Genomic DNA, 26,516 nt, shown 5'->3' on the forward strand with positions numbered 1-26,516 from the left:
CCAGCCCTAATAAAAATGATAGAAATTAGTATTTTAATGGTCATTGCCTTTCCCAGCTGTTCGTGGGAGAGAACAAAATAGACGCAAATCTCTTGCCAGCACCTCAAGGGACATAAGGATTCTTTGGAAACTTTCCTTTTCCCCAGTCAGTTTCTACTTAGTATTTCAAATTACTGAAAAAGAAACTTTCTCTGTTGTGTTCTCTCTCCTCCCCCTCCCTCCCTTTCAAATGCACACGCACAAACCCAGATATTTCTCCACCTCATCTCAGTCTCAAATATGTTTATAGTATAAAAGATGGTTTATGTAGTTACAAGATTAATGTTCAGTCATTTAAAAACATTGGAAGCTGCCATATACTGAATCAGTCCACTTACGCATCTATTATCAACAAGTAGCATATTTCCAGAATTTGTTTAATCTGGAGTTTTTCCAATCCTGCCTGTGACATTTTTCTCTCTGCAGTGCATACAGTATGCTGCATCAGTGAATTCATATTGCATATTAAAAATTACTGGTTCCGTCCTAAAAGAACCTAATAATTCTCATGAATTATCTGATAATCTTGCCATCTTTTGAATAAAGAATGTTTGTGTTTTCATACTGAGAATCCATGGGCGCCTAATAATCTGAAGTCGGGATTCAGTGACTTTGTACATATGTTATTTCAAAAAGCAAAGCTTATTGCTTTAACCTACAATTTCACCTTTCATTCCATGAGAGGTAGTCCTCAATTTATAATGGCAGTTGGAATTTCCATCGCTAAGAAATGTCATAAAGCTCAACATCAGGGGACCACATTGCTTAGCAACAGAAATCCCAATACTCCCTGTTGCTGTTGTCAACCAAATCCTACCAGTTGTTAATTAAGGACACCCTTTCCAGCCCCAATCCTTGGTTCTTCTAAGGAAATAGACAGCTTCCGTTCAACTCCCCTATTCATCCCCATCTCTGCACTTTTGGCTGTCCTGCACCCTGCCTTTTGGGGTGTCATGCAGCCCCAGAACTGTGTGATTCATGGGCTTCATGGCACACTATGGCTCTGGGGCTGCAAGAAATCCTTGACCCACAGCCAAAAGTCACAGCTGCCCTGGGAAAAATCAGCACAGGCCCATAACACAGCATGAAGCTGTAACTGCCCCAGTTCAATGTGAAGCCACAGGCAACCCAGCCCCGCTCAGCAGTACAGTGTAAAGTCTCAGTCATCCCAATCCAGCAGCATGGCACAAAGTCATAGCCACCCACTCTCTTTCCCAGTTGACTTTCACCACCTTCTTGCTCCTACTCCTGATGAGATGTCTGGCCAGGCTATCCACAAGGCAGCTGCTGGCCACTCAAGACCTTCTTTCTCAGTTCTCGTATGAAAACTGACATTCGTGACTGTAACTTGGAGACTGGGCATAAGCACAATTTATTCAGTGCTACTGTAGGTTTGGATGGTTGCTGAATGAGTGGTTGTAACTCAACTACCTGTAATACTATTTCTTTAAAGTACAGATGGCAAGAGTATTTGATGCTGCTTTAGGAGACTGCAGCTAAGTCATTTTTGATAGTTGAGGAATGTAATAACTATAGTATTTAGCTCACATACCTTCGGATTTACAGAGATTACGTACTTTGGGTCCCATATTACCTTTAATAATGCTATCAAAGAAAATATTGCTCATTTAGTTATTTTTATAGATAGTAAGAGAGCTGTTTCAAATTATATGCTGTATTTTCTGAAGTCTTTCTGAATAAAAGTAAAGCTTCATTGTTTCAAATATCAATTATATACACTTTTTAAATTGCTACTCTACGAGGAATATGAAGACTAAGGAAAACCAAATACCATACCACATTTCTATTACTTTTTTCAAATTAGAAAATATGCACAATCCATCAGCTACAGTATCCTTCTGAGCAATTGCAATTATAGGCATTGTATTGGAGGCTGAACAGCCGTGCCTGTAGTTGCTCCAGAGTGGGGTGTTTAATATCTGCATAAAGACATTGGGGGGGGGGGGTTGTTTGCAGTATCATCAGTATGTAAGATTTACAGTTGTATATCAAAAACTAGACCAGGGATGTTGTTAAGTCTTGAACTAATTCTACAAGCTGGATCAAAATTAAGTCAAATCCCTGAAAGACTGAGGTGCTATTTGTTGACAATCAAAAATGACCTTTTTTGGGATTACCTGACAACAGTGATTCATGCCCTAATCACCGTGCAGATAGACTATTGCAATGCATTCTATATTGGAGATCACTTGGAAGCTTCAGTTGATCCAAAATGCAATGGCCCTCTTGCTTGTTATCGGTTGGAGAATTACAAGTGTGCACACATGCTAAGTTCACCACACTGTTCATTGGTTTACTTCCAAATCCAGTTTGTGATGCAAGTCACCCATGAAATCCTATATCACTCAGCTCCTCATACTAATAGGATCATCCTCATGACAGTTTAAATGATATGCAAGTAATAGTACTCTGACAATCTGTTAAAATTAAAAAAGTTACTTTTATTCTATTCATACAAACAATTAACAAGAAGTTTTGACATCAAACTTTGTCACCATAATGTGACCTGCAATACTTAAAAATATGCCCCAATGAATTGTTTCCTCATGGTAAATCTCTTCTTTTGTCAGTAAATGTTCTGTATTCCGTTTGTCATGAGACTGGAATGTTACCAGTTTGACACCTCATAGTTTATCAAAACATCTTACTGGTATCACATTGGCTGGCTGGGGGATTAGTCATGGGGGGAGGGAGTAGAAAATGAAAATTGCATTTTGCATGGGAATACCCTATTCCACCTGATTTTATTGCAACCAGTTTATTTCAGTAAAAGTTCTTTTGCTTCAACAAAATGGACTCACAAGTCTTACTTCCTAAAAGAGTAGATTGGGGCAGGCCTGACATTAAACGGAATCTGCAATTGTGGTCAACCCAAAGAGGGCATTGCCTGTACCATGGGGGCTGTGCATATGATGTTGGCTCCAGGAATCAATCAAGAGGAAATCAAATGCTGGGGTGAAGCCTTATCTAAAGCCCCCTTGGGACTGGACTTCTCTGAGTAGACAACAGAGGCTGGAGGCTACAGAGATTCACCATGGCCCAGATGGTCCCTGTGTGTCAGGAAAAAGGAAGACTGGGAGGAGAGACCAAATGGGGGTGACTTTCACCCATGGTAGCTGGGGAAACCAGCAGCAAGAGCAGTGGTTGGGGCTAGAAGAGCTGGAGGAAGAGGCAGCAGGAGAGTATAACCAGGTCGACTGGATGATGGAGCGATGAAATTTATGACAGAGGCTTTCCAGAACCTCAGGGTATATGAAACCTTTGCCTGGAGGCATGATCATTTCTGGCCACCTCCAATGATTTGAGAGCATCACCCACAGCCACCACTGCCAGGACTTTGGTGAGAGGAGGCACTGAGGGGAGCTGGCAGAGGTGGACCTTTCCTGCCAGGAAGAGTCAAAAAACCCTGCCACTTGGAGTGAAGTTTGATGGGAACCCCCAACAATTGCGGTTCTTCCTGACACATATCCTAACCTACATGCAGGAATATGGCTGGAATACTGATGGAGGGTGCCAAGTTGAGAATCTTTACCCTGGCCTTGGAAGGGACAGCAGCACTTTGGATGGTCACCCTCCACAATGAGAATGCCTGGAACTGAGAAATTTCAACCACTTTATGGGGACATCGCTGACATTTTGAGGACCCACTGGCCAACCTCAAAGTGAGAGAGCACACATCAAAACCATCAGTTAAGGCCAGAGGGGCTGTGCCCAGGGGTGGGATGCTACCGCTTCAGCCTGGTTCTATAGAACCTGTAGCTGCGAAGAGCAGCTGATACCGAACCGGTTCGGTGATTGGCCCACCCACCTGCCCAGGCTCTATGCTGTCCTTTATTCCCTGATTTTCCCTCCTCAGCTGCTTTGCGCGGCACAGCTGAGGTTGAAAAAGCAGGAAACGAGGATTTTCAAACGTTGCGCATAGCTGATTTCTTGCAAATGCTGCACACACGTAGTTCGGAGAACCAACAAATCACTCCACTGGATGGCCCCTCCCCTCCCTGCCCACTCACTCCTTACCTGGCATGTGAGCCATCCAACTGGTTTGGTAAGTTGCTATTTTTCCTTTTTTTTCCCGACCATCAGCTGTTCTGCTCTACCGGAAGATTTAGATTAGTTAGAAAGCAGAAAATCCTTGGGTTTCTTGCTTTCTAGCTAATCCAAAAGAACCTTTCTTAGGACTGAAGCTTCTACTTTTCAGTGCAGAGTCAGACTCAGGTAGCCAATTGGAGATAGATAGATCTCTAAGTGAATCTGTGATTCTGTGAGCAACTCTGCTTGCTTTGCCTGCTTTGGGGTAAAAGTTGCTCTTTTTGTATAAAAAATTCAATATTTACATAAATATTTATAATATTTACATACAAGCCACACCCACCCAGTCACATGACCACCGAGCCACACCCACAAATTAGGCCACACCCACAGAACCGGTTGTTAAGAAATTTGAAGCCCACCCCAGGCATGGCCAAGTATACTGAAGAATTCTGTGACCTGGTATTCAGATTCAGCAAATGGCCACAAGACATACTTATCAGCTGTTTCAAAGACAGGCTGAATTATGACGTCTATAATACCTGCATTTCTCAGTGCACCCCCTCCTACTCTTCATGGCTGATACGTCCTGGCTGAAGAAATGGAAATTGAGCACAATTGCAATAAGTACCGATGAGGACATGAATAGAGGAACTCAATCCCTGAGATGCAAGAGCTAGTGAAGCTACAGTCCCACTTGCAAAATCTACAGCCATGCTCAACAAGCCTGCTCTACTGCAAAACCTGGGGATCGGACTCAAACATCTTAAGGGGCCGGTGGCATTTTTGTCAGCTGGACAAATCTGGCGGGGGGGGGCATTCTGTCAAAGTTTGTCACCGAGCCAGTAGAAATGCAAATGGGGAGGGGGGGCACCTACAGACTTGAAATGTTATTGTGACCCTTAGAATGGAAAGACTCCTGGTTTTAGGCTGGCCTGGCTCAGGAAGTGGAGCCGTTATGTGAACTGGAGGAGGGGATTGTTGAAAATCTGGCGGACCAGCCCATTTGGGGTCCTGGAGGAGAAACAGAAAACAGTGAACCCAAGCGCAAGGTAGGGCAGCAATGTGTGAACAATGGAAACCACCTTCCCTCATCCCCAAAGAATATAAGGACTTGAGGAATGCGTTCAGTGAGAATGGATCAGACTAGCTCCCACCCCATCTGCTCCATAGAAATACTGTTCCATAGAAATCCTATACTGCTCCTATAATAGGGGCTAAACTAACCAGAAACTTTATTTGATAACCCCAAAAGAGCTGGAAGGGCTGTGCTCTTTTACAGACAACAACCTTGAATGGGAATTCATCCAACCAGCACGACCCTGGGTAGCCGCCCCAGTTTTATTCCGGGAAAATAAATTTACCTGCTGCTCTTGACGAAGGACATAGTTAGCCCATCTGGCTAAGAGAAATTTTTTTATAAAACTGGACCATCAGGAAGCATATTATTGTGTTAGGATTAAGGAAAGAGATGAGTGGAAAACTGCTTATAACTGTCCCTTGGGTTGCTTTCAATTTAGAGTTCTCCCCTTTGGCCTACAAGGTGCCCCTGCTGTCTTCATGCAATTGATAAATGAAGTGCTACATGAGCACTTCTACAAAATGGTACTTGTGTGCTTGGATAGCATATTAATTTACATCAAAATTGATGGTGGAGCCTGTAAAGCTAGTGAGAGCTGTACTGAAAAAAACTACAAGCCTATGCCAAATCTCCAAGTGCAAATGTCATCGGGAAAAAATAGATTACTTAGGCTATTGTATTTATCATGAGGAAATAGAGATGGACCCTGAGAAGGTCTAAGCTGTTATTAGATTAGGCTCAACCATGCCCTTGGAAGCAATTACAAAGTTTCCTGGGTTTCGCTAGCTTTTACCACCAATTTATCCCATCCTTTGCACGGATTGTCCTTCCCATTGCTAACCTTCTAAAAGCAAATGGGGGAGATAAGCCTAAACCCAGTCAACTTCTCAAATGGACATGGAATATCTGGTGGTGTTCGAAAAATTGAAACTGCTGTTCGCAGCCAAACCAGTGCTGAAGCACATGGATCCCACTGCTTCATTTATCATCCAAGTGGATGCTAATGCTGCAGCAGTCAACATAACCAGCATGGAACCTGCAACTATGTGCTTATACATCCAAAAAACTCACAGACTAAATGCAGGTGGGTAGTTTGGGAAAAAGAGGCTTATGCAGTGTGTTGGGCACTCCTAACCATGAGACATTTCCTAAAGGAGAGTAAAATACCCTTCAAGATGTAGACTGATCATAATGATCTATAGCCACTAAAGAACCCCTGGAGGCTATCGCCCAAGAAGGTCTGGGCACAGTACTTTAATCGCATTGGATTCACTCTATGCTACCCCACCCCCCAGGGGGGAAAACTTCCTTGCAGATGCCTTGTCCCAGATGCCTCAGTATAACAGACCAAACCAGAACTGATTAGACCAGTAATCTCATCCCGCCAACTCTCAGCCCCAGTAACTACCCGAACCCAAGAGAAAATGAAACACCAGCTAGACAGCAATGTAGCCGCAGTCTTCAGAGCTGCGCTAAAACCAACAAGTGGTTTCAATCCCATAAAGGCAAATACTCTATGTGAGATGGATTGACTTGGATGGACCACCACTGTCTTCATGAAGTTGATAAATGAAGACAAAGACTGGTGACCCTAGGGAAAAGCCACAACACTAAAACTGCAAGGGATTTTGGGTTTATAAAAAACTTGCACCTAATTAAGGGACAATTCTAGTTGCCATCTCTAAATAAAGACATTGAAAGCTACGTGATTATTTGCCCAAGCAATGGGGGAAAACCCCATGTCTCTTCCAGCCATTGGCTGAGTGTTGAACGTAACGTGGAGGGAAATTTCCATTGACTTCCATATTGGATCTCCCTGAGAGTTCAGGAAACACAGTGATCTGGCTAGTGACATACCTATTCTCCAAGCAAGTGAATTTCATACCATGCCAGAAGATCCCCTCTGCATATACCCTGGCTAAAGTATTCATACAGCACATCTACAGACTGCACGGAGCCCCACAATGCATCTCAGATCAAGGGGTGCAATTCACCTCAAGGTTTTGGCAGGAATTTTTAAAACTTCTAGGGACAGATCTAGTCATCACCCCCCAAACTAAGGGGGGGTGCAAATGTGAGATTCAGTCCTGGAACAGTACCTTAGATGCAACAGTACCTTAGATGTTAATTATCAACAAAATAATTGGATAGACCTCCTGCCATTTGCTGAGGTGGCTTATAACATTTCGGTGCACAGCACAATGGGTTTCATCCCATTCAAATTAGCTACTGGTCAGGATTTTGTTTCCATGCCTGAACAACCTCTGAATGATCCACCAATTGCCTGAAAGATTGGGTGTCCCAAATATGAAACACCTGTCCTGTGGTGAGGAAATCACTTGAGGAGAGAGACATGTATAAAAAACAGGCTGATAAAAAGTGAGTGAAACGTAAAGACTTTGTAGTAGGTGACCAGGTCAACAAAATATTTGCAGTCCAGACAGCCATCCAAAAAATTAGGACCAAAATATGTGGACCCATTTTTTATTAAACAAATCATAAACCCAATAATCATTGAATTGGACCTGCCAAAATTCCTTAGACAAGTCCACCCAATATTCCTTTGCAGCTTCCTCAAACCTGAAATCACATCACCGCTGCATCCCCCTCATGATTGAAGATGAACAACACTTTGAAATTAAGGACATTCTGGATTCCTGTAAGCATTGAGGGAAAATACAGTACTTAATCACATGGAAAGACTTTCCCTCTTCCAAAACTGAGTGGGTTGACTGGTGCCACATTAAAGCTGCTAGATTTCTAAAACACTTCCACAACTAGTATCCTGACAAACTTAAGTAGCATTGTTACTGAATTGCTTTGTATTTCTCTCTTTCTCTTTTATTTTTTGTTCTGCAGGACTAATGCCTATGTTCAGGGGGGCAGCAGGTCAGGTCCATCATCACCGGCCTGGCACCTTGCTGGTGCTCTGCCATTACAGCTGGGGGTGGGGGGTTATTGGGTGCTATTATAACTTCAAACATGGAAAATAGGGAAGGAGGAGAGACAATGGAAGAAGACCAGATCACCAAACTGGCTTATACCAGGATCTTCAAGGCCATTTGCCCTGAGAATGGAACATTACCAGTTTGATATCCCAGAGTTTATCAAAACATCTTACTGACATCACATTGCTGGCTGGGGGATTGGTCATGTAGGGAGCGAGTGTAAAGTGAAAAGAATAGATTTGTATTTTGTGTAGGAATTCCCGATTCCACCTGACTTTACTGCAATCAATTTCTTTCAGTAAAAGTTCTTTTCTGTCAACTAAACGGAGTCATGAGTCTTACTTTCTTGAAAGAGTGAACTGGGGCAGGTTTCTACCACCTCGGGAATCTCAAAGGCCTATATTTCATTATAGGTTATGATCAGAGCAGAATGTTGACAGAGGTATAAATTTGCAGCCACATATACACACTGATACATTTCTCATCAAGCAATTTGGATTCACAGAAAAATGCAGTCTTACTTATAACTACTGCAGAATAAACAGCAGATAAAATAAAACTATTTGAAAGTACAGATGCACAAGTTCCTAATATAGCTCTTAATGAACACTTTCAATAGATCATTTTAATGTTTATAGTTTTTAATCTGTATTTCAAACTTTTTATAAACTGTTTAATTTTTTGTTATTTGCCTTAAATACTTACCAGAAGAAATTAACTAATAATGATACTAACATCTAGTACAGTGGTGGGATTCAAATAATTTAACAACCGGTTCTCTGCCCTAATGATTTCGTCCAACAACCAGTTCACCAAACTGCTCAGAAAGTTAACAATTGGTTCTCCCGAACTGGTGCGAACTGGCTGAATCCCATCACTGATCTAGTAGATGTTACTAATAGAGAATTAACAGTAGTTGTTGGGCAAGAAGCCATTTCTAGACAAAGTTGTGTGGAAATGGGGATTTATTACCTTTGGAGAGATATTGCTGTTCTTTTCTCATCTTAAGCAAAATGTTTGCAGTTCGCCATGTCTAGTGAGCAGCAATTTTCAGGTGAAAATACAAATGCTGCTGGGTATGGCAGCAATTGCCTCTGTTTTGATTGGGAATAGGAACAAAGTAAATGAACTGGAGTAACTGATGAATGGGAGTGCAACAAACAATTACAGCCTCAGAATTACCTCAGTTTGGACAGGCATGCAACAAGTAGCATATAACATGACTAGTACAATCATGGCATTTGCCTTGAGCTACCTATTGAAAGCTATAATAATCAGTTGTCACTTAGAGGGGAGTATTGAATAGATTTCTGCCCCAGTTAATACCTTCTGTTATAGGCTAATCTTTTGTTTTATGATAGATTAAAGAGAAAAGTGTTCTTCATCTTTACCAAATGCATGTTTGTATATTGTAGGGTGCAATGTCAGTGGATTCTATTACTGATCTTGATGATAGTCAGTCTCGATTACTAGAAGCTCTACAGTTATCCTTGCCTGCTGAAGCACAGAACAAGAAAGAAAAATCCAGGGACAAAAAATTAAGCCTCAATCCTATTTACAGGCAAGTTCCTCGGCTTATAGATAGCTGCTGTCAGCATTTAGAAAAACATGGTAAGTATATTTTATCCAAAATATACACACATCTTATAGTACCTTGATTTGGAGTTTGAAAGCAATTTGATCGAATCCCCAAATTAAATAAACTTTCCAAATTTGAATGAATATAAACCAGATGTCACCTGACCAGATGAACTGATTCAAAGTGTTGAATTAGATTAATGAATTGAATATGTGCCTGTTCAGAGAGCACTTAAAGTTATATGGATTCTATTCAGTGGTGGGATTCAAATAATTTAACACCTGGTTCTCTGCCCTAATGACCAGCTGGGCAGGCGTGGGTGTGCCCATCACTCACATCGAGGGGCACCTTGCCTCGCCCCACCCCGCCTCTCCTTGCCATGCCTGGCCCCACCTCATCCTGCCCCTCCCAGCCAGTCCTTGTCACACCTGGCCTTGCCTCTCCTTGACTTACAACCACAATTGAGCCCAAAATTTATGTTGCTAAGTGAGAAATGTATTAAGTGAATTTTGCACCATTTACTGACTTTTCTTGCCACATTTGTTAAGCGAATCACTGAATTTGTTAAGTTAGTAACATGGCTGTTAAGTGAATCTGGCCTCCCCATTGACTTTGCTTGTCAGAAGGTTGCAAAAGGGGATCACATGTCCCTAGGAGACTACAACCGTCATAAATGTGAGACAGTTGTCAACCATCTGAATTTTTATCACATGTCATGGGAATGCTGCAATGGTCGTAAGTGTGAAAAATGGTCATAAGCCACTTTTTTCAGTGCCATTGTCAGTAAATGAACTGTTGTAAGTCAAGGATTACCTGTATAAAAATACAAAAAGCTTCTTTGCTTGCAAAAAGTTGCCCTAAATACAATCATTAAATTAAAAATGGGGGAATACACACGGAAGATCAATGAGTCACAGCCATCACAGAAACCTAAACCATTCTGTCTGAATACTTTCCTTTTTTTCTTTTTCCCTAAAATGTTTTATTTCAATCTACATATAACAACAATACATTAACAGTGTGGCATCAATGTATCATACATCTCTCATTGCATATATTTATATTAATTCATACTTCTTCAATATTTATTTTAACCTTACTCTCTCCAAATGCCTACCACCATATCAGTTAAACATACCTAATAATTCCATTATTCAATTTTCTCCCTGTTTTCATTTTATTTTTTTTAAATAAAAAATTCTCATTTGGCAAGCAGTACAGTTCCAGGTTTCACATCTCAGAACAAACATGACCATAGTTACCTATTCATTTTATTTGTTTAATTTTATATTACATCATCCTTATCATTATTAAATATTAAACTTATCCAATCCCAATTCATGTTCTCTTATCTTATTTTACAATATTATCTAAAATTCTCATCTCAATTCTATGTTCATTTATTCAATTCCAAATCCTAATATATCCTTCCATTTTTCTTAGTATATTCTCATATCTTATTTTTCAATGTTATCTAAAATTCTCATCTCCTTTCTATTGTCATTTCTCATATTATTTTTCCTGTCACATTTGTCATTTTATCAATCCTTATCTGTAAATATAATTGTCCCCTCTAGTTAATAATTCGAGCTAACCACCTTCATTCTTCTTAATATCAATCTCCCTATCTAGTATAAAAACACAAATATATATATTTTTCTCAGATTCTGCATTATATTTTCTCTATAAATGATCTATACATTACAAAATGCTATTTTCAATATATTATACATCCCAACACATTGCCTTGCAGAATCCCCTTCCTTATCCCTTTTTTTAACCCATTATCTCTCACTCTTTGAACAGGGTACCTTCTTTTCATCCTTGTTTGTTTCCTGTTCCTCTTTATTTTCTGGTCCTTTCTCTTAATTCCCCTTTTCCCCATTCTTTTTCCCCTCCTTTTCTCATTCCAGTTATTAAGCTTTTCTCTCTCCCTCTTTTGATTTTCCTTTTGCACTTTTTCTGCTTTTCCTTCTCTCTTTAGCCACTTTCCGAATCATTCTCCCTTTTATCATCCCATCAGACCACAAATTTTTAATTCTAATTCCTTTTTCCCCCTGCTTAAATAATTGTTGTCATTAAGCAGTGGCAGTCATTAAGGGAAAGATGTGGTTGTAAAGTGAACACAGAAGTGTAAAGTGAGACCATTATTCACTATCGGTGTTTTTGCCAAAAACCAAAAGTAAATGCCAGGTTTTGGCAAAAATGTCATAAAATATGTTTACGTGACTGCAGGATGCTGTAAATGGCAGTAAATGCCATTTGCATTTACATACCAAGGTCTCAGCATGTGGCCACATTACCACAGGAAGAGGGCAGCTGTCAGAACTTTGGAACCAACTTATAAATTCTTTATAACATCAAGCGCTAACCAGTTACAAGTTGAGGACTATTATAGTAACAAGTAAAGCAATTTCTACTTCTACTGCAGAATTGGAGAATTTTGGGGTATTTTGTTGTAGCTGCTGCGAGTGATAGTTTTAAAAAATAGATAAAATTGTGAAATGCCACAAATATTTTGGTCAATTGTTGTATAATGTAGGGATATATTGTATATTGGGAGATACGCAAGGAAATCAAATTGTTGGCTTTACTTGGTTCAGGAATGTAGCTATAATAAACCTTCAGATTATAAAATAATCTCCTGCACCCAACTGAGATTAACATTTGAGATGGGATATTAGTAATTTTAATGTGGGTTAGCACACTATGCTCAAATTCAAAAGAAAATCAAGCATTGGTTTACTAATTTGCTGAGTTTTGGTCTAGTGCTAGAAGGGCTCTGGAAGCTACATGCAGCCTGAAAACCAAGGTTAAATATTTCACACCCATACTTATTCTCATCCTTTCTATTCCTCTTGTAAAATCTAAGCTGGTACCAAGAATATTTGTCGGCTTTTCTAACCAAGGGCTATGTGTATTTTTGAATATAGAAATACAAATTCAAGTGAATTCAGGGCTAACATCCTTTTATAAATGTATTATGCAATTTTGCATGGGCACCATCGGTCTTAGGCTTCCCTCTAGTGTCACTTTTAAATAATGTGCAATTTTTAAAAAAATAATCTATAATGATGTACAAGTAGGCTTTACTGAAGGAGATTACACGGAACACATTTCCTCCTAAATTGTTTGCATATTTTGGATTTATGCTATGTTCTGATAGGGTAGGAATAAGAAACACAAATATTACAATATTTATAATAGCATAGTGATACAAAATAGTTTACTAATGTTCTAACTTTATTGTATATTTATATGCATTTGTATAAACACATTATTATTATTATTATTATTATTATTATTATTATTATTATTATTATTATTATTATTATTATTTTAAATTAACATGTCATTTTACAGGTCTCCAGACAGTAGGCATATTCCGAGTTGGGAGCTCAAAAAAAAGGGTAAGACAGGTAAGTTTTTATCATTTCTCATGAATATCATGGAACTCACTATTTTATATTTATATATTTTGGCCAGTGCCATCTTTCATGATAGTCCTACTCTAAATATGTAATCGTAATACAACCAGGAAAATATCAATTCTTTTTAAAATGTGGTTTTTAGATCTGGAATCTTTCATCTATATATTTCCAGTAACATGTTTTTAAAATAGTTTTCAATTTCTTACCTGGGACCTAAAAAATTTTCTAAAACATTTTCTTATTTCCATATCAGTTTCAATTAGTATATTTAAAAGAAACAGGTTGTCCTGATAATTCTTTGAGCTAAGGTGGATTTGCTTCTGTTTCTATGAAATATTTGATTAGATTCATTTTAATATGTCTCTAACAAGTTATTAATTTAGATGATCATGTAAACCAGAAATGGGTAACCAGTTTTTAGATATTTTTTGTAACCATTAAGGCCAATGATCAGGAATGTGGGTATTATAACCTGCACCATTTTATAAATTTTTGATTTAGTTTATTAGGAGTAGACTACAGTCAAAATGACCATTCAAAATTCTAAGAGCTTCAAATAGATTAATAATGTGCTTTAAATTAGATTAAAGCATTATTATAATTTATTATTACCTAACTCTTTTGCAATTATTCATTACGAAGTTTTTTATTTATAAAGTTTTATTATTATAAAAGTAGGGTTTATTCAGAGGTGAATAAAACACAATAACGAAAAATGCATCTTGTTAAATCTAGACATGTAATGCAGTGGTAGAATTCATCTAATATGATATCAATTTGGAAGAATAACCTTTACTGTTATTTTCTTTTAATAATCCAACACCACTGGAATATTAAGGTTTTTATATTTCCTAAGTTCTTTGTATGCTGCAAATGTTAATTCTGAAATAAGTCCTTTTCCACAGAAAACAATATCATTACATCAATTTGTTCCATGTAAAGAGAAAAATGCATAAGCCAAGCTTGGGAAATGGTCTGACTACAAGCTAAAACTATATCATCACCTTTTTTTAAAAAAAGTGTAATATAATAATGTAAATGTTTGACATGACTTCTGTTTCTAGTTACGTGAAGAGTTTGACCGTGGTGTGGATGTAGTACTGGATGAAGAACAAAGCATTCATGATGTAGCAGCTTTATTAAAGGAATTCCTTCGTGATATGCCTGACCCACTCCTGACCAGAGAGCTTTACACTCCTTTTATCAACACACTCTGTGAGCAGTCTGTCTGGCTATATATGTCCGTCTGTCTACCTATCTGTCTATTTAAATGGTTGATAAACTGCCACCCTTATAAATCAAAATCAGTTTAAGATTGTGCTTATCTTTATTTAAACTCTGCATTTCATGCAGATCATGGGCATGTTTCTGATTCCAGTGATTCATAATGTATGAGTGGTCACTTTCTTTATATTTTGACATGGAGAAAAATTTAAGCTGTCAACTTAAATTGCCTGATATGTCTCAGTGGATTGGTTTTCAAAATTAGATTGGGGATAAAATATGTTAAGTTTGGGTAATAAGAGGCTGAACCAGAGCATGAGTGCAACAAATACTTTATTATAACAATAAAGGACTGACCGTGCTTGCCAAGCCTGGAACTGGCTCGCAGCGATCAGCAACTGGTTGGACCCCGCAGCCTGCTTTTATAGCTGGCTGCTGGGGAGAACCAACCAATGAGCGAGGGGGAAAACCGCCCCCGCAATGTGAACGGACCTGAGTGGGAACTCCTAGAGTTCCAGGGACATAACAAAATACTAATTAAAATGGTTCATTTAACAATCATCTTCATTTTGTCTTATAATAATTTAATGTATAGAATGCTAAAGGAGGACTAGGAAATTCAAAATAGTCTACATGTTTTGATCTTTGGATCACATATATTTTGGTTATGATAATATTATATACAACGCCGCTGAGTCATCACATCTCAGAATGTTATGGAAGGGTTTGGAGTTTTTTTTAATACAATCATATCCAATTTTGGGAGACTAGCCGGACAAGTACCTGCATTTTTCTTGGCATGTTTTTTCAGAAATGGTTTGCCATTGCCTCACTCTGAGGGCTGACAGAAAGCGGCTGGCACAAGGCTTGCATTGTGTCTAAAGCAGGATTAGAATATGCATGGTTTCCTGTTTCTAGACTGTTGTCTTAACTAGCACACAAAAATTGGCTCTTAGGTTTTTCTACACCCCCCCTAATATAATAACTGAATATTCTAAAACATTTAATATTTCAGATGTTACATAGGTGTATTTGATCAATGAAATGCCTGAAAATATTAAAATGTATAGAACACTAAATTAACTGATAATAGTGTTACACAAAGTAGTGCAATTAATAAGTGTATTTAATTTTTTTTTCTTTTTTAGTAATGGACCCCCATGAACAACTAAATACTCTGCGACTTCTAATTTATCTTCTACCTCCCTGCAATTGTGACACCTTACATCGACTCCTTCAGTTCTTAGCTACTGTAGCCAGCCATGCAGAAGACAGAAAGGATGAAGATAGCCAGGAAGTAAGTTTATTTCATTGATTTTTATTGTGAAATTAGCACTGCAGTTCACCTTGAAGCAAAATGGATGGCAAACAAATCAAATAATTAAATAATAATATTTTGATCAGCAGTATGATAAGGAATACAGTTAATGAACCATCTTATGAACCAATCTTTATACCATTTCTAAGCAAGGTATAATAATTTAGGTTTAATTCAGACTATATTTGGTTTTATTAATCATCACTTGCTTTAATCGACTTAACTATGTTTGTATCATTCTCTCTTTTATTCATGCAAAAGGATTATTCCTGCATTCAAAAACTTTTAGAACTTGCAGGTTTCTTGAGAGAAATACCACCCCTCAAATTCCACACATAACTTAGTGTGGCTCCTATTGATTCCCCTTGGTAGAACGCTCTTTATTTATGGCACAAAGTGATTTAGAAAAGACAGGATCATAGCCAGGTTAGCTAAAGCGAAACTACCTGCACAAAATGCTAGGAATCCATTGCCAGTTAAATTGTACAGCATTTTATTTCTTTTCTTTTTAGATCCCTGGGAACAAAATGACATCACTCAACCTAGCCACCATATTTGGACCTAATCTGTTGCACAAGCAGAAGACAACAGACAAAGAATTTACTGTTCAAAGCACAGCACGTGCTGAGGAGAGTGCTGCCATTATTGCTGTTGTACAGAAGATGTTAGAAAACTATGAAATGCTCTTTATGGTAGGTGAAGATTTCCTCCCTCTTTTTACATTTAACAAGAGGTTTTTGTAGAATAATTTTTAGTTTATTCTTTAGTTTTTGAAATTGGACACTACGTAATAGTGTCTTTTTAACACTTAAAAATGTTCACTTGTGAGACATTGTCTGTACAGTGAATAAATAAATTGGACCATAACAAACAGAAATGAAAATTTGGCATGGTGAACTACGGGTAGCATAACAGTTGCTGGTAAAAGAAGGCCCCTGATTATTTTGCCACATCTTGGGTGGTGTACAATAAAAGATTAAAATAAATAACATAATAATTTAAAAAAATTAAAAATTTGTAATTAAAATTTTGGAAAGAGGCAAAAATAATTAAAGCCTGTTAGAAAGGCAAATTGGGGGCTTTTCTGTCTCTGTCTCTCAATAATGGACAAATACAGTATAATTTCAATTTTCTTAAGATTTAAAAATTTGTGGATAATTTCAGATACAGAAATATGGTTTTGAATTATGTTAATATTCATAAGAATATAGTTTTTATTAATGAGGATATGTACAGTTGACTATGTTTCATGCATTTGTTTAGCCTTTATGTATATACTTACCTTATAAATGGGGAAAGGAATTAATTAGCCTGGCCATTTCATTTATAATAGATTCATTTTCTTATCTTTTTCTTATTTCATTTTAACTTGATGTCTAAAAAGAATTGCATGAAATTTGTTTGCCTATTTCCTGTAGCAATTACCATATAAATAATCTTGGAGCTCTTTGAAAGGGAAGCTAAGTGGTTTGTTGGATTATAAAGTACTTATTTTATAAATATGAAAAATGATTAAAGATAATGGAAAGTATATTTAAAGAAAGGTGAAGTATTTTGTATGTTATTTAACTGGAGTAGATTGTATTACATTTGTGATTATATTAATTCATATTTAAAAATAGAGGTGTATCCTTTTGCTATTTTTTTTTGATGTTTCATTAATGTATAGGTCCCAGCAGACCTTCAAAATGAAGTTCTAATTAGTCTGCTTGAGACTGATCCAGATGTTGTAGACTATTTGCTGAGAAGGAAAGCTTCCCAGTTATCGTGAGTAATTTGTTAATTTTCTTCTATTTGCCTCCATTAGGGAAATGTTGATCATAAATTATCGTATTTTATAATAGTTGTCCAAAGGCTTTTTATTTCAGAACCCCTGGCATATTTACTTAAATAACACTATGAACAATATTAACCATGATGAAGTTAATTATCTACCTTTTTAATAAAATGCTAGTAATTATAACCCTAATTCCTTTAGAACAATCCTTTAATTATTTTTATATGAATACCTTAATTTTCAAGCCTGTTTTAATAAAACTAACTTTAGTTAAATGTCTAAGATTGTCCAAGCCTTTAGTGCTCCATCTGTGCTAAAACCTGGGTTCATGCATCATGGCAAAGGTGCAAATGTGTCTGCAGTGAGAATTTTCTGGGTTGATGGTACATCTAACATTTACATTGTAATAGAATTTTAAATAAATGATTAAACAGAAGGTTAGAGTGTTGCTAAGAATTGAACTCCAGCATTTATTTCTAAAAATGCTTCTGGTCCCAGAAAGCGCAAAGAAGTGTTTTAGCCACTAAAAATGATAGCCAGACTGCAGCACAGTGCTTTGTTGGGAGGTGTGCCTATCTGTCTAGAAAAAAGACTAATCAAAACCAACTGTCCAGGATGTAGATTAACTCCTGGAAAGCTGTGTGAAGTGACACCTTAACAGTGTGACTTTCAGTCAGTGTTTTGTATTTGGTCCTGTCCATGATAATATACCATTTGTAAAAGTGCCTCTAAATGCTTTTACAATTCAAAACGAGCCCAACATTTGGGAATCTCTCTTAATGAACTTAAGCTCTATTCTTCTACCTTTTATAGCTATGATACAGCTACAGTATGTGGGCACAGAAATTCCAGTGGATGAGATCTTTCCTCTTGCTCAAAAATATCTCTTAAAAGTTTATTCCTATTCAAACAAGAAATATCTACTCATATTGCTTAATTTAAGAATATTTAATAGTACAACTGCTCAAATCTGTATAGAGCCTCACAAACAGATGAAGTCAAGTAGATAATAGCACTTTGGTGTCTTATTTTAGCAAATGATAATTGACAGATATAGCCATCTGATACTGGGAATAGTGTCCTTATTTTCTATGTTCAACTTTGCCTTAGTATGAAAAAATATGTGAACCATGGCTGCTTTGGAAGCATATTACTTTGTTCTACTTTAGAAATGAAAGATGACACTTTACTTCCTTAAGCCCTGATCCCTTATTTATTCTTAAGTCATCATTTAAATCACCTGAGAAGAAATATACCTTTTCAACATTTTCCAATAAATCATTGGGAACCATCTGTTGTAATTCACAGTTGATAGGACCAGTAATTATGCTACTAGTTTCAACAAGAGTATTCAATGTTTGAAAATGACAGAATTGTCACTTTAGTTTTGTTCTTCTCTTAGATGCCTAATTAATATTGAAGTGCCCAGGAATCATTTTTGTATGTTTTGATACTAGCATGTTTCCAGCTGTAACTGCGAAGTCATGGGAAAGAATTTGGCTAAAAGATTAGAGGGACAATTTATTCATCATGAAAAGAAAATGACACTCATAGGACACATCTTTTTTTCTGTGTTAATCTGGAGAGACGACTACATATTCACTGGGCTATTTTTCCTGATAAGCTGGAACCAAAAAATGAGATACATATGTCTTTGGGACCATCTTAATATTCTTGATAATGGATTTCAAATCTTGACATGAAAAACTGTAACTCTGCAATGAGAAGGGAGCATATGTCCACCAGTAATTGATTGCATAAGAAACTTCAGATGCTACTTGTAAAATGGGCATAGTGTCTTTCTACATAGACTTTTCTCTTGATCAAAACACTTTCTTGAACCTACTTTTGCTAATAACTTCACTACTTCACTGTTTTGCCTTTTAACTGGAAGATTATCTGCTCAGTCACAATGAAACAGTACAACGTTATATAACTGCTTGCTACTAACAGTACAGTGCTGACAGCCTACTTCTAGAGTCTTCTTATACTTTCCAGTATGGCTGGATTTGTCACAAATTGATCTCTAACTCATACTAATCTAAAATTAAACCAACATTTGAAAATGAATCCAAGATTCTTGCTGTGGCGGATCACTTGTTAAATCCTAAGTAGAGCATGGAATGGCCAGTTTAAATTCTCAATCAGGGAATATTTTTGAGAAAAAAATACTTTTTGAAAAAAAACCTATAATGTTCAACATTTACTCAAGGTAAGGTATAATTTGAAAGCTTTTATAAAGTTTTATTTTATTAAAAGCAGTATTTAAATGGACTGTCCTTTGTTGTATGGTTATTGTTTGTCGCAGTTGCCTTTTTTCATTATATTTCCTCAATTCATTATACTGTACTCAGTAATCTACAAAACACTTCCTGTGTTACATTCAGACTTACAACATGTTCTTAAAGCTCTCTTTTTTAAATTAGAATCTTGGATATAATTGTCATTGATATAATTTAAGAGCAATTTCACCTACATTGTGTTGAATCCCATCCTATAAGTATTTACTATTAAGGCAGTTATTTTCTGAAATCTTTAGTTTAATTCTATTCACATATTGTTCAAATACATTGTTCTCTACATGGGCTAAGTTTTATTAACTCCTCTTTATGTTTCATTTTATCAGAAGCCCTGAAATGCTTCAGTCTGAAAGGTCATTCTCCATAGAAGGTAGACATTCATCCATAGACTCAAACCGAACCTCAAGTGGCGATATATCACCATATGACAACAACTCTCCAGTGCTGTCTGAAAGATCTGTTTTGGCAATGCAAGAAGATATGTCCCTTACTTCTGATAAGTTACATAAAGTACCAGAACAGAACACATTAGATAGCAATTTTCAGCCAAAATCAAAAGAGAATTCCTTTGGTACGATCAGCATATACCATAACTATGAGCATTCATTGTTTTTAATATCATTATGAATAATCTTTTATAGTAAAATTATTTTTATTGTAAATACCTGTTTTTCTTAGTGAATTGATTTCCTTAACAGAATAGAGTCAGACTGCTAAGATTGGATAGATACAATTTTTCAATTTAAATTGCAGTTCCTAACAACAAATTTCTGACTTTAATTTAAAGATTGTCTGAGAAAACATTTTTTGAAAATGTTTGATAAGATTTTATAAATATCCAAACAATGTCTGCATCCAGGTGAAAAGATTATTGCAATTAAAAAGTGTCTTTATACAGAATGTTCTTCAATTGTACTAAAAAGATTCAGAATTCAGTAATTCAGAAGTTCATATATAAATTCAGATGTACAAAGTCAACTCACCTGCTAATACAAAATTAATTCCATGGATTGTTAAACTAAAATTATAATGGCATAATTATGTCTGTGATTAAGTCATAGTTTTTAGTGTTCTACTATATGAACATCGCAATATTTAACCTGCATAATATCAGTGCAGAAATGCAAAACATTTAAAAAATGAAATCAATTCTAATTCTTTGCAAATATTTTGAATTATAGGTGTTGTACTATCTTGAATTTTATCTCTGAATTTTTGAAAATCATATCTTTCATTTTCCAATTGAGGAATGTTTGTGAACCTAAAGAAAATTGTTTTGCTTAAAAGTGGGTCCCAATATTTAATACTCCTTTTCATCTGAGAATTTAATGGAGTCATTCACATTGGGGATCTAGTGTCTGTATTGTAAATAAATCCACTGAAGTAGCAAAAGCTCTTGACATTAAACTAAATCATTGTTTAGATCCTAGCTGTTGTTTCTCTTCTTTGGTTATGACCCAGTAAGATTTTAGCTTGATATCAAGAGCTTTGCTACCTCTGGCTGCCTTGTCTTCTTATGGCAAAAGTAAATTGCAATTTTATTATATGCTGATAGTGTTTCTATGTTGATAGTGTTTCTATCACAAATGTCAGTTGAAATGAGGGCTGCATATCCTAGCCATCAATTTTTCTCAGGAAGTACTTGAAATTACTTATACTAAAACTAAGATCTTATTTTTGGCAAAATAACCCAGGGTTCCTAACCTGACCATAGAACTAATCAAAATATTTAAATATTTAAATATTTGGGTATGGTTTTTAAAATGCTACCAAATACGTTATACTAAAATTATATAATTCAAAATGCACAAAACTTAGTAGTAGTAATGCAATCCTTCTGCTTTACTAGATATATAGCTTCTTTACCCCTCTGGAAAGATTCAGTTTAAGCCCTTAGATACTACACTGCTCAAAAAAATAAAGGGAACACAAAAATAAGACATCCTAGATCTGAATGAATGAAATATTCTTATTAAATACTTTGTTCATTACAGAGTTGAATGTGCTGACAACAAAATCACACAAAAATTATCAATGGAAATCAAATTTAGCAACCCATGGAGGCCTGGATTTGGAGTTACACTCAAAATTAAAGTGGAAAAACACACTACAGACTGATCCAACTTTGATGTAATGTCCTTAAAACAAATCAAAATGAGGCTGAGTAGTGTGTGTGGCCTCCACGTGCCTGTATGACCTTCCTACAATGCCTGGGCATGCTCCTGATGAAGTGGCGAATGGTCTCCTGAGGGATCTCCTCCCACACCTGAACTAAAGCATCCCCCAACTCCTGGACAGTCTGTGGTGCAATGTGGCATTGGTGGATGGAGCGAGACATGACGTCCTAGATGTGCTCAATTGGATTCAGGTCTGGGGAACAGGCAGGCCAGTCCATAGCAACAATGGCTTCATCTTGCAGGAACTGCTGACACACTCCAGCCACATGAGGTCTAGCATTGTCGTGCATTAGGAGGAACCCAGGGCCAACCACACCAGCATAAGGTCTTACAAGGGGTCTGAGGATCTCATCTCGATACCTAATGGCAGTCAGGCTACCTCTGGCGAGCACATGGAGGGCTATCCGCCCCCTAAATAAATGCCACCCCACACCATTACTGACCCACTGCCAAACCGGTCATGCTGGAGGATGTTGCAGGCAGCAGAATGTTCTCCATGGCATCTCCAGACCCTGTCACCTCTGTCACATGTGCTCAATGTGAACCTGCTTTCATCTGTGAAGAGCACAGGGCTCCAGTGGCGAATTTGCCAATCTTGGTGTTCTCTGGCAAATGCCAAACGTCCTTCATGGTGTTCGGCTGTAAGCACAACCCCCACCTGTGGACATCGGCCCCTCATACCACCCTCATGGAGTCCTTTTCTGACCGTTTGAGCAGCCACATGCACATTTGTGGCCCGCTGGAGGTCATTTTGCAGGGCTCTGGCAGTGCTCCTCCTGTCCCTCCTTGCACAAAGGCTGAGGTAGTGGTCCTGATGCTGGGTTGTTGCCCTCCTACAGCCTCTTCCCCATCTCCTGATGTACTGGCCTGTCTCCTGGTAGCACCTCCATGCTCTGGACACTACACTGACAGACACAGCAAACCTTCTTGCCACAGCTCGCATTGATGTGCCATCCTGGATGAGCTGCACTACCTGAGCCACTTGTGTGGGTTGTAGACTCCATCTCATGCTACCACTAGAGTGAAAGCACCACCAGCATTCAAAAGTGACCAAACCATCAGCCAGAAAGTATAGGAACTGAGAAATGGTCTGTGGTCACCACCTGCAGAACCTTTATTGGGGATGTCTTGCTAACTGCCTCTGCTTTCCACCTGTTGTCTATTCCATTTACACAACAGCATGTGAAATTGATTGTCAATCAGTGTTGCTACCTAAGTGGACAGTTTGATTTCACAGAAGTGTGATTGACTTGGAGCTACATTGTGTTGTTTAAGTGTCCCCCCCTTTTTTTTGAGCAGTGTATATTCCAGATTTGACTAAAGTAGAAATGAGTGCATGGATTTGTTTTAATTCCAATGGAAGAGAATACATGTAGCTCATAGTTGAAGTATGGAGTCTCTGGTGCTCTCTGATCATGGTTGTCTGCTTATAGACTGGAAGAGCAGGCTAATGAAGGCTCCCTTCCTCCCCTCCCAGTGTAAGCACAGCACAGTGGTCAGTAAAGCTATAACTTTGAAACGAGTATGGAGGAAGAGACCCACATTTTTTCTGCAACCAGCAGCAAATAGAGAAAAGCAGCTGAATAAAAGAAGGCATTTTTTCCTTCAAAGGGAATGGATGGTTTGGAGGAATAAGAAATATAGAGGCACAACAAAGCAAAACACAATGTGAAAAGGTACAAGTATTCTACATGCTGGCTATTAACAGAAAAAAACAAGAAATTTCAAAAAGATGAATTAAAGCCTAAGGCAGAACAGGATTTATAGGAAGAAAGCATTACTGTAGTATAAAGTATAGCATTGTAATAATAATTGAATAGAATAAATAATAATAGTAACTGGTATAGTAATACAGAAATAATAGCAATAGAATAAAGTGGAATGTATTACCGTGGCAATAGAAAGCATCCACATATACATTTACAAGTTTCACATTGCACTTTTATACCTTTTTTTAAAAAAAAAATTCTTCAAGGATCTAAAAGCTATAAAAAGAATAACATTACCACACACTAAAAACAACTTAGAAACAATCAAGACTACTGTAACCTCACAGTATCATCATAGCACACAAACCATCTAAAGCCTGCCATCTTAAGTAAACCAAAAGACCTAATAACCCAAGAAAGCTATGCAATGTACTTTGTAAGGATTATAAGAGCTGTTTGTAAGACAAACAGGCAGAACACTAGCAGAACATATCCATAAACACTAACTGGCAGTCAGAAAACATGATGAAACCTGCTTAATCTCACAACATGCGGCAGACTCAACCATAGTTTCAATTGGGAAACTTATGAGCATCTTTGACCAATCTAAATCCAAAAACGCTAGGGAATTCCTGGAAGATTGGCATTCAGACAAATCAGCCATATATATCTGTATAGATTTGAGTTCTTGCCCTGTTATCTGGTTTGACCCTATTGCTACTGAGGAAGTGGACAGAATTCTAGGGAGTATGCGCGCAAGCATCTGTGTTTTAGACTCATGTCCCTCCTGGCTTGTGAGAGCTTCCTGGGGTGTGACAGGTGGGTGGACTTTGGTGGTGATTAATACTTCCCTAGAGGAGGGGGTAGTGCCCCAGCACTTTAAGGAAACTGTGGTCTGCCCTCTTCCCAATAGGCCGTTGCTGGATTCCACCCTGTTGGATAATTTCCAGTCTGTTTCCAGTCTTCCCTTTTGAGGGAAGGTTGTTGAGAAGATGGTTGCACAGCAGCTACAGAGGTTTCTAGATGAAAGAGATTATTTAGACCAGGGGTCACCAATCTTTTGGACCTCGGGAACCACCAAACTCATAATTTTAAATCCCACAGACCAGAGACCCTGAGAAAACCCCAAAAAAAGTCTGCAGGAAAATTCCCCACCCCATTTTCCTACTGATCGATCATTCTTCATTTGGGATTGCAGGATACCATCTCCAGCTCCATTCTCACGGGGAGAGAGAGACTTTTGGCTTCATGCAAGGAAAGCAACAGAAGCAGCAGAAGTCTTTCTTTCTCTCCCCCAAACTCTGCCAGAAATGAGTCTCTTTGAGACTGGTTGCGCTGGCACAGCCTCTTGGAGCCAGATGTCTTGCAGAGTCCCAAAGGCTCATTTCTGGTGGAGTTTGGAGGAAAGAAAGAAAGACATTTGCTGCTTTCCTTGCATGCAGCCAAAAGTAGGAAAAGAAAGAAGCAACCCGGTGGCCAGGTGGGGCGAGTGGGGCAAGTTCCCCCCCTCCACCCTTTCCCCCCTCCTGTCACTACCTCATGTTCGCAATGGAAATGATGCAAGCCTTGTGTTCCCACGGGCCATATGGGTGACGCAGCTTTGTGTTCCTGCACAGCCTGGATTAATTGCTTTGGGGGGGTGTTTGGGGGTGACATTTATCTGGACCACCAAAATTTCTCACAGACCATCAGTGGTCTCCAGCCCACTGATTGGTGATTACTGATCTAGACCCCTACCAGTCAAGATTCAGGGATATGGGACAGAAACACCATTGGTCATACTTTGTTATGATCTCTGGCAAGGATGGGATAGGGTAGTACATCCAACCTTGCTCTACTTGACCTCTCAGCTTTCGATATCATTGACCATGATATCCTTCTGGAGCGGCTTCAGGGGTTGGGAGTAGGGGGCTATGTGCTATTCTGGTTCATTTCCTTCCTCTGTGGTTGCTTTCAATCAGTGTTAATAGGTGAGAGATCCAGCTCTAGCCCACTGCTTTGAGGGTTCCCTCAGGATTTGATGCTCTCTTTGCTCCCATTCAACATCTACATGAATGTTGATGGATGATCTTACTGTTGGGTGAGAGCATCTGTCACCGTGGACTGAGATATCATCAATATACTGATAATACTTAGCTGTATATCTCAGTCCACGGTGAGTTAAGCAATGCTGTGACATCCCTCTCACAGTGCCTAGAGGCTTTTAGGAACTGGATGTGGAGCAACAGGTTGAAACTGAACCCTGCCAAGACCAAGAAAGAATTGCTACCTATGGTCTTGGATGGGGTGGCACTGCCCCAAATAGATCCTGTGCATAATTGGAGGGTACTCCTGGACTTGCAATTCCTGCTCAAAGAGCTGATGGCAGTCATGGCCAGGAGGGCCTTTGTGCAACTGCAACTTTTGTGCCAATTACGCCCTTTTCCTGGACCAACAATCCCTACTTATGGTCACTCCTGCCCTAGTCACCTCCCATCTTGACTATTGCAACATGCTGTACGTGGTGCTGCCTCTAAAAAGCATCCGGAAGCTCCAGTTGGTGCAAAATGCAGCAGCCCGCATGGTTTTATGCAGACCTCAGTATGGCCTTTCTTGCAGGAACTGCATTGGTTGCCAATTTGTTTCTGGGTGCAATTCAAAGTGCTAGTTTTCACTTTTAAAGCCTTTCATGGCTTGATCCCAAGTTATCTGAGGGACAATCTTTTTCCAGTCACATCTACCCAACCCACTAGAGCAAAGAAGCAAGGAATGTTGCGTGTCCTGTCCCCTAAGGAGATGCATCTGTTGGGTCCCAGAAGAAAGGCCTTCTCTGTGATGGCTCCCTCTGCCTGGAACATCATCCTCCCAGCAATTAGATTGACCCTCTCTCACACCCCTTTGGAA

At 38.3% G+C, this 26,516-nt stretch overlaps 1 protein-coding gene across 5 annotated transcripts in view; it reads left to right on the forward strand.

The window, feature by feature from the left end:
• The window catches only part of ARHGAP6 (Rho GTPase activating protein 6), a 269,917-nt gene that overhangs the window by 239,491 nt on the left and 3,910 nt on the right, over positions 1-26,516 (forward strand). For 3 of the 5 annotated variants that reach the window (XM_026714240.2, XM_087938348.1, XM_087938349.1), the window contains exons 5-11: positions 9,534-9,729; positions 13,061-13,116; positions 14,193-14,343; positions 15,501-15,649; positions 16,183-16,362; positions 17,340-17,437; positions 20,074-20,318. In XM_026714240.2, the coding sequence (XP_026570025.2) occupies positions 9,534-9,729; positions 13,061-13,116; positions 14,193-14,343; positions 15,501-15,649; positions 16,183-16,362; positions 17,340-17,437; positions 20,074-20,318 (1,075 nt within the window). Of the gene's footprint in view, positions 1-9,533; positions 9,730-13,060; positions 13,117-14,192; positions 14,344-15,500; positions 15,650-16,182; positions 16,363-17,339; positions 17,438-20,073; positions 20,319-25,048; positions 25,123-25,446; positions 25,448-26,516 lie in introns of all 5 variants that reach the window. The other 2 variants (XM_087938350.1, XM_087938347.1) reach the window with 2 other exon arrangements.

This window comes from Pseudonaja textilis, chromosome 8 (genome assembly GCF_049901715.1).
Source record: "Pseudonaja textilis isolate UNSWEBS1 chromosome 8, rPseTex1.2, whole genome shotgun sequence".
Classification (NCBI taxonomy): Eukaryota; Metazoa; Chordata; class Lepidosauria; order Squamata; family Elapidae; genus Pseudonaja; species Pseudonaja textilis.